Source organism: Periophthalmus magnuspinnatus, chromosome 14 (assembly GCF_009829125.3).
Source record: "Periophthalmus magnuspinnatus isolate fPerMag1 chromosome 14, fPerMag1.2.pri, whole genome shotgun sequence".
Classification (NCBI taxonomy): Eukaryota; Metazoa; Chordata; class Actinopteri; order Gobiiformes; family Gobiidae; genus Periophthalmus; species Periophthalmus magnuspinnatus.
The window spans coordinates 27,374,438-27,387,307 of record NC_047139.1 but is presented as its reverse complement, the minus strand read 5'-3'; the positions used below and the strand labels follow the sequence as shown (position 1 = coordinate 27,387,307).

At 36.4% G+C, this 12,870-nt stretch overlaps 2 protein-coding genes across 2 annotated transcripts in view; one reads left to right on the top strand and one right to left on the bottom strand.

Moving 5' to 3' along the window:
- The window catches only part of mtmr2 (myotubularin related protein 2), a 91,712-nt gene extending 85,749 nt beyond the window's left edge, over positions 1-5,963 (bottom strand). The window contains exon 1 of the mRNA XM_055226771.1: positions 5,958-5,963. The gene's annotated coding sequence lies outside the window, so the exon portion shown is untranslated. The remainder of the gene's footprint in view (positions 1-5,957) is intronic.
- LOC117381289 (glutamate receptor 3-like) overlaps positions 1-12,870 on the top strand; it is a 67,330-nt gene that overhangs the window by 30,643 nt on the left and 23,817 nt on the right. Inside the window, 1 exon segment of the mRNA XM_055226770.1 lies at positions 6,744-6,931. Within this exon segment, the coding sequence (XP_055082745.1) occupies positions 6,744-6,931 (188 nt within the window).

Here is a 12,870-nt window from a genome sequence, read left to right as displayed (position 1 = left end):
CTGGCCTAACCTTTGCACTGGCAGAGCAAGGAGGCAGGTAGAGAGATGCAGTTTTATAAGACAGTGCCTCAGATTTGAAACGTAAATAGCTATTTCAGGAAAATGCAAGGCCATTACAAACTCGTCTTTCTGCATAAAGGAAGAAACTGATGTACTGCTGGCATCTGTTTATAGTCACAACATGCCACACAAACCAATATGTTTTTGCTTGTGCAATATGATTAGCTCACTATACGTATTCAAAATGTACTCATTTTACATTTTACAGTTTCTATGGAAATGTGTTGTAATAAATGGCATTCATTTGTATTTTTAATGCTTTCCTGTATGCGCAGTATGTAATAAGTCAAAGTACTCTTTGTGCCAGTCCCAAGCCTAGGTGAGTAGAAAAAGTTGCATCCGTTATAGCTGGATGTGCCTCCGCTGATACTTTAAAACACCTGTGCAAAGCTCACATTATGCGGGCTCATCCGGTTGTTGGAGGAATTGTGGTGTTCAGGGAGCAAACATTTTTTACCTGTTTTGGTCATGTCCCCTGATACAGAATGTTTGGAACATGTTCGATCAGAGAATCAGTTTATTTAATTTACAAGTGTCTTTAAATTGGGACAAATGATTATTTGTACTTTTATATTCTGTGGACACAAGCACTGAGATTACCGTAAATGTTTGTTTATTATGTTCAGTTTAGAAGTATGGAAGTCAATAACTAAAAAAATGGTTAAAGGCGATTGGCACATGGAACGGATTACGATGTACAATAGACTTTAAATTGACACATTTGACAAGATATGGGAGAAATGGAAATTTTATATTCTGCTTAGAAGGCCAGAATACTTTTGATCCTGTGACTGTATACCTAATTTGTTTATTGTTGTTGTGTTTGTGCCGTTTTATGTATGTAATGGAAAATTCTTGAAAAATAAAATTATATAAAAAAAGAAAAAGTTACATCCACAACAACAGTTATTGAAAAACAATGCATATACCACACATAACTGAATAACTTGTCATTATATCTTCAGTTAAAGACAAAAGGGGGGTGCCACTGGCAGTGATGATAAATTTAACTCCACCTTCGTGTGTGTATTTTTGCATTTAAATTGCTGTGCTATATAAAACAGTGAGTGGCTAAGGCAAATCCATACAGTGCTGATCTCCCTGGCACTGCTGTGTGGGCTATAAGCTCATATATATTCAAAAGAAGCCCACATCCCGGCCAGCTCTTTGTGCTGCTTTATGCTGAAGGCTTTAGGCGTTTTTCTTGGATCAGTGTGGACAAAAGTGCAGGCTGATTTTTCATCGTTTCTGTCCAATTTGACCATCGTTCAGGCTGGTTTTCCAACTGTTGTGTTTTCCAACAACAAAGAAAAGTGATGATGAAAATCATTCAGTTCTAGCGTCATAAGGGCAGCAGTTAGAGGCAGTATCTCCATTCTAACTTTATAAATGAGCCGTACATAAAACAAATAATTAAATATGCAAGACTGAGGGCCACAAGAGTGCCTTGCATAGAAAAGTTGAGTAATAAGGAATAAATAATAAGAGACATAAGCATGTATATTTTAACACATGTCAAGTCTCACATCAAGGACAAACTTACAACCTGAACTGTAGGACAAAGTGTGTACAACAACTTTGGAGAAGTCTTAAACCTGGAGTACTGCATCAACACGACTGTGTAGTTATCCTTGAGAAGATATCAGGTCAGCGCTGCAAAGCCTTTTACACAAGAGATGAAATAGTATAAATTCTATATATAGCCGTGCTGATTCTTTTGAATATGTATTACTTTTCAGGACGCTGCTGAATAATTGACTGGGTAAAATGCCCTTGATGCTTGTCCTGCCTTCTGGCTGCAGTAAAACCCACCATCTGTTTACAAAGTCAAGAAACTCAGTCACAAGAGTTTGGCTCTTTGTGCCCTGACCACTAAATAATATTAAGTCCAAGCAAGTTCAATTTGATCTATCTACAGTCCTAGTATTTCATACCAGCTGAACAGATGACCATGCACATGATAAAATCCTGTATCTCCAGCTTGGCGCCAGGAGACAACCCAAAATAAAACTCTCAAGGAAATCAAGTGTAAATCCCCAAATCCTTCTGTGTAAATAGCTGCTAACACATTTCAAATGTCTCGACTATCCCAGCTTACACTAAGGCAGGAGGAGAAGTGTCAGTTGGATTCTCCTATAGGGGCACAGCAGCTCTGGTTCTGGTACACATAAAAATGTGGACAGTGACAGGACAGTGCCATCAGTCAGAACAGTACAGAGGAAACTCTAAATTCCTTCACCTCTAAGCGTCTCCAAAAGGGCTAATGTGAAGCGCCCGGTAAGAGCTACTTGTCTTTAAAGGCCAAACCTGATCAGACTGCTGTCTGCTCCTCACTTCACTGTGAAGGTCAGCAGCAGGGGAACAGTGGGACCAGGGGGAGAGAGAGAGACGGGAGAGGAATACTTAAATACTTAGCTGCTCTGTCAGTGCTGCAGCTCATAGGTACATTACTATGAGAGGGATCAGGCTCTGAACACTGGTTATTATTTTATCAGCATATGAAGAGAAGATAACTGAGAAATAAAGATTTCTGAGGCTTTTTCCCATTGATTCCTATAGAATAACCAACAAAGATCCTTAATAACATGAAAGTATTCAAAACTTGTATTTCAAGTACAAAATCAGTAACACTAGCAAGCAGAATTTGTTGACATAATAATCTCAGTGTGAAATGCAACATTTCTTTATTTTAAAGTCTGCCTCCTGTTTTCTGTTTTCTTTATGGTGTCTTGTTTTTAAATTACTACAACTACGTTACAATGTGTTAAATTAATATTAACTTAGTTCATTCTACATGGCATCAAACAGTCAAAATGCCTTTCTTAGAGTTACAGTATTAATGTTCTGAGCAGCAGCTCTTTAGCCACAGCTGTATTGTATATTCTAATAACATGAAATTAGATTTTGTGCCTATTAAAGATTAATAGTTGTTTGTTTACTGCTTAGTACTGTGTAAAATGGATTTTACATGAGCAGCTCAACTGCGTTGTGTTTACTGTGAACAAATAGGACTTGAAAATGGGATGTTAGTTGAGCCGTAACGCTAAACGCAGACCGGTGTTTTGTTCGTCCCTATTGTACTCGCACACAGCCCGTGAAAATACAGCTGGTGTAGAGACTGATGCACATTTCCATAAACATATCTCACACAGCCTTGTTCAGCAGGGAGAATAATATGCATTATTTTATAGGATCAGCAGTTTTATCACAGCAGCAGGAGAAAACCCAACGCAGCATTTGTTCAGCTCAACTCAGTAAGGAACAGTGGGAGCAGCCTTCAGCCATTAGATGTGATCCACTATAGACACACATATAATGAGCCTGCGGTCTCTGTGTTGGAGATAAGAGTGTTATGTGGTAACTGCTACTTACTTGTCTTACTTACTCTTTTCTTCGACTGTCAAAAGTTTCTGCTTGATAAGGTATTATTTTATCAATGGTAATCTGTCTTCTGACATTTTAAGCATATCTAAAATGCACAAAAGCATTTCTGTTGGCCAATTGTTAGAAGTGAGAACAGTGGTGAAAAATAACTGCAAAGTATTTTTTTGACTTGTGAATACTAATACAATAATATGTGAATACTAATACTATAATAACATAATTGTGGAAGCAAAACAAGATTCAAGTTGTGTTTTGGATATGTAGTTGTTGCAGTTCTAATAGTAGGACAAAATAGTAGGTGGAATTGTATTTGTGGTGATGGTAATAACTTTTAGTAGATGAAAATGTAGCTTTGCATTATTACATGTTAACTGGTTACCACTTACAGTATTTTGGAATAACTTTTGTTGAGGATGGCATAAACAGTTATTTCCTGTCTACAAACATCCCTCTAGAGCCGATGGGAGTGACCTCATTTTCAACACTTAAAAATCAATTAAAGCAATGTAATGATCCAAAACCTACAGCCCGCAACCAAAATCATCAAGCTACGATCATTTCTATATTGAGTGATTGTTCAATAATTGAAAGATGAACAATATTTTGGACTTGATAACTATGGAAATACAAGTATTTTTAGTAGTATGTTTGAGAGGGTAAAATAATAAACATAGCTATGATTCATTAGCGACTAAAGTCTGTAATTGTGGAATTTATTTATTGACAATAAGGTGTATTTAGAAAAGGGTTTACTGAGATTATCCTGCTTTAGGGTTATTATGTCAGTTGTATGAAGTGGTGTTTACTGTATCGTAGATATTATTTATCACAGAGTCATACATACAGAAAAAAAACATCTTTTTTTGGGCTCAGTTAAAATTAAAGTTGGCATGCACAGGAACAGTTGGTTTACTTCCTCGAGTTAAGCAGATGTTTTGATGAACTGCCTTATGAAACCATTACAGCGCTCAGCAGGAGGTGGACATTCCCGCAAGCAATATCACAGATCAGCCAGTCCACTGTCAGCTCGCTATGTGCCAGCTTAGACCTCCAAATACTACAATTCAAGCACTTCTGCCAAAACATTTTATTACTAGTGATTAAAATAGGATTATTGGTTGGCTTATGCAGTCTTGCACAAGAGGGCACAGGACATTTGAGGACAGAGGAAGAAATAGTGGAGGCTATTTAAACATTGCAGAGATTGTATGAGTCAGAAGTAGAGCAAACCAGCTTAGCTTTCCTCCTTATAAAAAAGAATGGGGTTATTTGCTTGGAGCTTACTATAAATATCTTTGGTTGTTAACGTTTGAATACAAGGAAAAAATTGTTTGCATAATTGTTTTTGCATTATAACTAGTTTTGAAAATGCTGCAAATTAGATTCTTTATCTAATCTTATGAAGAAAATTTGAAGCAAGATGCAGCTATGGGTAGGGTATTCACCTTTTTCTGGAAGTTGCCGTAGGCATCTTCATCGTCATTCAGGTTGTATTATTTTACATGGGGATGCCAAAATTGACATCACATAAGTTCTATATGGACTACAGAGCCACTTTAACTCCACCCAGAGAATGGGTGCATTGTTGACTTGTTGGTGCACATGAACATAGAATACAAATTTATACAAATCATTATATCATATTTTAGCAGCAAAACGTTTCTTAAATTATCCATTGAAATGAATGGGATTTCCTGTCCCCATGGTCTGAGTGACTGACAGACAGACTAACCAATCACAGTGAGGTATGAAGCAGAGAGCATTACCTCTTGAAAATGATAGATATCAACCTATGAAGTGGACAACAACAGATATACTACTGAAATCATGATCTTTGTCTCAGCAAAACTGTGATGTTACAGAGAGAATATATGAATGTTGAATGAAAGTTATTTAATGTTTTATATGGACTTGCATACTGGTTTGTTTTGTTTAATTTTTCTGCTTATGTTATGTTTTAAAGAGGGAACCCATGAAAAAGAGAGCCCAAGTGCTCTCATTGGGTTCCTCTGTATAAATAAAGATAAAGAAAGAACAAGTTTGATAAAAAAAAAAAAAAAATGAAAAAAGGTATATTTGGTATATTTGAAGAACTACCATCTGTAGTGACTAAAGAGTATTACATTGGTGGTCTGCTTTCCTGCTTCCTTTGAGACTCATTCTAAGCCATTCATCCCATGCCACAGAGAGCAGTGCAGTGAACACACCATTGTGCTCACTGGACCACTTTTATGGCATTCCCATTCACCTCCATTTGCCAGTCTCCGAGTTGCACGTTGCCTCTGACTGTGGTTCCCACCCTGTGAGAAGGCTTTTTGTGATATTTTAAATGTGTTGCTTTAAAACTGGAACTACTCTGACATGGCTGCCTCACATTTGACACAATTTAAGTGGAACCAAACACAAATCATTTATTTTGTTTCTAAACTGTGTGCGTGGTATTTTAATGGCATTGTATGCTGCTCCTAGTCATGTTTTTGCAATTTTAGTGTAACTAGTTTAATTTGCAAATTTGTGGTTTAAAACAGTTTAAGAAGAACAAAACATAAAGGCGTCATAAATACAGTGTTTATAGTGTAGTTTACAGTGTTTGCCTCTGGAAACAGATGTACTCAACTGTTGAGTCAAGTGATTTCAGACTAATGAAATCATGTTGAATGATTCTTTGGTGCCCACACATCGCACCTTCAGACAGTGGGCGATTTGAGGTCTTTGTGTGTCTCATTTGTTTGTTACCTGAGCTGTAGAGGGTTGAATAAATAACATCTATGATGCATTATATACTCTAAATAACCACTGCTATAACTACCTAGTGTTTCATTCCGCTATTTATTTATTGCAGTTTTTTGTTACAATACTGTACATTTAGAATATTTTTGGGGATAATTCTGCTTTAGGGTTATTGTGCTATTGTGCCACTGAAATAAATTTATTTCAGTACCATCGTTTATCATCTACATTTTCTTCAGCAATATATTGCATATATTGCTGAATATTTAAGACATTTTACAATGAGTGTGGCATTTCAGCTAGTAGTCTTTATGTCCTGTTTTCTCTTGCTGTTCAGTCGTTAGTTCTGCACTGTCTCTAAACTGCCTGAAAACACTGTTAGCTTTCTGTAAACATTGTGTGACTATTAATTCACGGCTGATCAGACACTGCAGCGCGCAAACTGCATCTCTCTGTCTACACAACAGTGGACTTCATGCCTCAGTAATGTGATTGATTTACCTCCTGCTCTCAGACACTGATTGTTCTTTGAAGCTGTTGTCTCATGTCCGCTCTCCTCCTCCTCGTAGGTTTTGCCATCCTGCAGTCCATCATGGAGTCTGCTGTGGCCAATAACTGGCAGGTGACCGCGCGCTCAGTGGGAAACATCGTAGACCCCACTGAGTACAGACGCATCATTGAGGAGATGGACCGGCGGCAGGAGAAACGCTTCCTCATCGACTGTGAAGTGGACAGAATCAACTCCATCTTAGAGCAGGTATTTAACACAGACACAAGAGACCAGACTGAGCTAGGACTGTAGAACAACACTACACAACACTATGCACTGCTCTCCAATTCAACTAGTTTCATTTAAAAAATCAAGTAAGTTACACTGGAATTTAAACAAAGCATAAAAAATAAGTACTTAATTCATAATGAGCAAATACAATAATATTTTACTAAGAATAAGTCAGGCTTAGTAACTACTTAATTAACGGGTTAGATATTTATTAAGTAGTTACTATTAAGCTACTTTTACTTTAATTAACCTTCAATCAACAAAAGACTGGCTGTGTCCCTTGATGCTCTCATTAGAACATGGGGAAAGTACATTGGATTAGGTCTTGTTTTGTTATGTTGAGTGCGTGTCGTTTGAGGTCACCTGGGCTTCATTCTCTCACAGAAATTAAACAGCCTCCTCTTTCCTGTTTCCTTGGTGATGTGTTTGCTGCTGAAGCTACAACTCAATCTGACAGTGCCTTGGAGCATACTTTTGTGCTACTATAAGATTGAATATTTAAGAAGTGACTGTCTCTTTTATTGCACGTCAGAGAATCAGATTTTCAGGCATCTCAATAAACTTCAAGATAGACACTACTTTATATCCTCCATGGAAGAATGAGTTGTCACTTGGCACAGAGTGAATAAGAATCCACCACACTGAATAACAGGACAAGACACTGTACTGTATGTAATTGTGCTGAGCTATTACTGCCGGAAACACCTGATCCTTAGAAATTCTATAGTTCGCAACATAATACTGTATAATACTGTATGTCCTTCGAAATTAACTTCTCAGCAATAAAAGTAATATTTATTTTAGTCAGTTAAACCAATCACTCACAAAGACCACTTATTCTCTGCAGTGTGACTGGGCCTCACTGAATAAACAGGGGATGTAAGATTGCTCTAAAATTTAATGGAATTATGCTACTTACATTACTGGAATTGCAGTTGCTCAATGATGGAAAGTCAAAAAATATATTCAGAATTATACATTTTTGGAATTTCAGCATTTTCTCCAAAGCACTCCAAAGTCTGTTCATGAAATCATTATCCTTTGATAGTGTGTGAGTATATGTTAATTCAGCCACAATTGACCCATCCTTTGCAAGCATATCTTAACCTTGTGTTCCTGCGCTTGAGACTTGTGTGTAAAAGCATCTGCCCTCTGCATAATGAGCTCCATTATGAATGTCCTTATGAGTTTCATCCTGACCTTCACGCCTGCTCTGTCTTCATTTGCTCTGATGTACAGGGGAATATTTTTGGGTGGCAGCAGCAGTTGCCCTGACCATTTTTAATAATTACTGGCTCAGCTTTTTCACACCCTTCACTTTGATGACACCGGTTTTGTAAATGTTCTTAGATTTTTGTCCTTATTAAATTTAAGTTATCCAATTACATAATGGCGGTCAGTTGGTGCTGGGACGATAATCTCTTTAGTTTAATGTGAGTGGTGGCCTTCCAGCATCTGTCAGAGGGACCAGAGTCTGCTCAGAAGCTCCGGAGGGAAGAGACATGGTGGAGTCCCAAAGGAGGCAGATTCCAGTATGAGTGGTGACACCAACACTTGCTTTAATGTAATATCAGCTCCCGGTGTAAGTAGGACACACTGTCCCATAACAGCACAACAATGAGCGTTCTAAAAATAGCCTACCCTCCTAGCCTCAGGGAAGATCTTTCACAAAGGCAGCAAATAAAATTGAGATCAGGCAGGCATCAAAAAGCACTCATCTTATTTCATCTGATTCTTCACTCACCAAGGGTCAGCTTTGTTCCAGTTCCAAGCATGGATAAATGGAAAGGGTTGAGTTGAGAATTTCATCTAGTCTTTTCCACCTTCAAGGCACTGTAAGCACTTTACATCAAGGAACCACTCACCCATTCACACACCAATGTACGCAGGGGGGAGGGCAAGGTGGGTTAAATGTCTTGCCCAAGGACACAATGACAGTATTCATTTGTGGAAGCTAGAATGGCAGCACCAACCTGTAGGTCACTGGATCTGACCACACTACCAATGATGTTTATGTCAAGAGCAGGATTTGAACCACTGGCCTCAGATTAGTGGACAAACACTCCAACCAACTGAGCTACTGTCGACAGCTTGCTGTAAGAAAAGAAGGTTCATTCACTCTTAATCAAACATTTAACAAATCTATTAAAATTGCATTTCCTTTCTAACGTTGCCTCCTCCCACGCACATCACCATTAATTAGCAGAACAGCTTTTGTCACCAGCTCAGTTTGATTTGTTAATAATGTGTCTTTTTGGGCCCTCTGCTCCCCTTCAGGCTCAGGAGGCATCAGGCGGCTCATCCCTGTAAAGCAAAGACGCACACAAACACCCCTAAGGCTTCTAGTGGATAATAGAAATAAAGTGGATTAGTTATTGCTGCTGGAGGACAAGTCTTAGGCCTGTGCCCAGTGACAGACAGACGGAGAGACTGGGCTGGTGGGAATACAGCCTCACATTAAGTATGACTGTCTGGAGCCATAGAGAAAGCATAGGGGAGAAGGTACTTGGGGAGCAGTGTAATGGTCCAAACACTCTTGACTAAAACATTTATCCATTTACATATATATATACATACATATATATACATATATATATTTATATATATACATATATATATATTTATATATATACATATATATATATACATATATATATACATATATATATACATATATATATATATATACATATATACATATATATATATACACATATATATACATATATATATATATATATATATATATATATATATATACACAGAGAGATAGATAGACAGATAGATGGATACACACACATGTATGAAATATCAGTATAGTAATAATAATATGTATATTAGTAGCAGTATGTCCAATTCAGATATTTGTTGCACTACTGATATTCAGTATGATTCAGTGTAATTGAGGAGGACAGCTGAAGAAGACTAGTAACATAGCAATAATGATAAGACTTGAAAATTCCAGTTTTGTGAGTGCTTGGCCTGCTTGTTAAATCCCAGCTGAGCCACCTGCAATTGCTTTTAAACATGCACTAATTGGAATAAGTTTGCTTCCCCAGTTGCCTTTAAAACTTAGAGGGGATATTTTTGTGAGCTAAATTAAGGCTGATTATACAGAGTAGCATGTTCCCTATTTTAAGTGGTAGCATTATTGGAGGGTTGTGTGTGAATGATGAATTGCTCCAGCATGTCTGTAGAAATCCTAATAGGCCGTCTAATGAGATGTGGAGTATAGAGTTTCCACCAACCCACTGCAGACCACTGTCCTCTGGAGAATGCAGTGATTCCTCTGTATACACCATGTAATATGTGATGTCTACTGCACTACTGTGTCTCATAATTGGTACACAGCTCAAGTGTTAATAAAGCGCCTCCGTGTGCTATCATTAATCATTTGATGAAAAGCCTTGACATTTCTTATGGATTTTAAGTGCACTGGCATCTCCTTTAAACAACCAGGCTTAAGAAAACACTAAATAATAAATGTGACCAGGTTAAACTCACGCTGGAGAGATTCCAGAGCGATACAAGACTGTATACAAGAGACTATTTATATTATCAGTAATGTTACTTACTGTACAGTGTGTTACAGTACTTACAGTAAAACTTTCACACAAACACAACACAAACTTTCACACAAACACACACATATATATATACATACACACACATACCCTTTTCATATATACATATATATATATACATATATATATATATATATATATATATATATATATATATATATATATATATATATATTTTTTTTACATGTATTTTTCTCATTGTGAAGTAACCTTGATAATAAAGTATTACAATTACAAAAGAAGTTATTCTTAATTTAGTTGGTAATTTAGTTGGTGATTTGTTGACAAGGAAAGGTCATTTTTGAACAGACAAAATACTACTAATTTTATGGACTAATCTGTAATGGACCCCACGTTATTTTCTTGTTGTTGTTTTTGTAGTCTTGAATGTCCTTGTTTCTAAATAATATTATCTCTTATTTAAGGCCTCTATTATAAGTGACTAAGAACAAACAACCCACAGCAATCAACAACATTTTATATAAACACCATATCATAGTGGTATATGAATGTGCCTTTGCAGACATTTTCTTGCTCAAGTTCTGCATTCTTACTGTATGACTGCTATAAATAAAATACAGTACTGAAAAAAAAATCAAAGATGTGTAAAAGCTGCAGCGTGTAGCAAAACTACAACACAAGTAAATCACCAGTGGCATGTGAGCAGAGAAAAGGGTCGACAGCAAAAGGAGGGATTTCTAAATCAAAGTGTTTAAAGACTTCTTTGTAGCTTGTACCTCCAAAGCAGAATCAAGTTGAAAGCAAAATCCTGCTTGAAAAACAACTTCAAGAAACATATGTGAGCGAGCTGGCAGGATGACAACTCCAACAAGGATGCACTAAGGACAATGCAGTTTTGTTTTGCTTGAATATGGGTAATGTAATAGGGTCTCATCATTTAACACACAGGATAGTTTGTGTCCTTCTAATTTTTATGGAATGTCTGTAAGAAAGAAACTTAAGCTGTTACAGTTGTCAGTTTGATGGAAAGTGTCATATTGTTGACCGCAAACAATAAAATATAAATAAATAGATGATTAATATATGGTGGTTTTGTGCAAAAGATTAATTTATCAGATCATGTATTTAAAGCAGATTAATTTGATTTTAAAAAAATGCCAAATAACAATAAATATAGCTTTTTTAGTTTAAATCCACAACTCAGGAAACCGAGTGTCCTAATTTAGCATAGTAACATATCTACCATACACACACAAGTACACAAAGTTTTGTTAACTAACAACTAGGTAGTAATGATTACTTAAAATAATGTAATGTTACATACTAAATAAGTGAATAAGTAGAAGGTTACTTTCTCAATTTTAGTATTGTAAATTAATGTCATATTAGTAGTGATAAATTCAACCCTAATGACTACATAAGTATTCCTAGTAATTTTACTTCAAATTTAAGCTAAAAAGGAACTCAAACTTTAAGCACAAAATGAACCAGCATTGAAAATGCAAAAATGCCTTTAACAGTGAAATCAATAGCAGGTGAATCAAAGCATAATGACATGTGTGCAGTCTGCAACATAAAACGTCTCTATATGTATGAATTATAACAAAAGATAAAAATAGTCAAAATAGTGCAAATGTGCTCAGCAAATTATGTTAACTTAAACCAAGTCTTTCTGACTTCCTTACTTAATTCTCCAGTAAAGGTTTAAGATTATAATTCTGACTAAAGTGAAAACACAAAACTTCTCACATGAATACAACATTCATGTCTGCAAACAGTAGTTTTATATCCTTATTTCAGTAGTTTTTGGACAATCAACATTTCAAGATAACAAAATCAGAACTGAGACCATACAGCAGATATGTGAAACATCACCAAACCAAATGTTGCTTCGAGAAGAATTCCTAAAGCTTTCACTTATTGCGCCAGGCGTTCACATATTGTGCCATATCGTGAACCTGCAGTTATGGATTCAATTGAAGTGTGTGTCAGCAAAAAATAATTAAATAGCATCGGTGCTGTTTCCAACTTTACCTAGGATGGAGAATAATGAGTAGAGGCCAGGATAAGTAATACTGATAGATGATTGGGCTTGTATTAAACACATTTATATTTTCTGGCACACCACCAGTATTTCTTGATAAGGCTAAAATATACTTTCAAATCATCTTGATGCACTCCTTCTTTGAGTCTTCCTCCATGTTTTCCCATCTTATTGGAGAATACGCCAATGAAGCATCTCACATGACCATTGCTACAAAGACCTAAAAAGAAACAATTAGTCACTGTGAAACCTTATCAGTGAAAAAATATCAAATACTGTTTACATTTAAAAGATGAGTAGACATACTGTACAATAAAAAAGCTTTA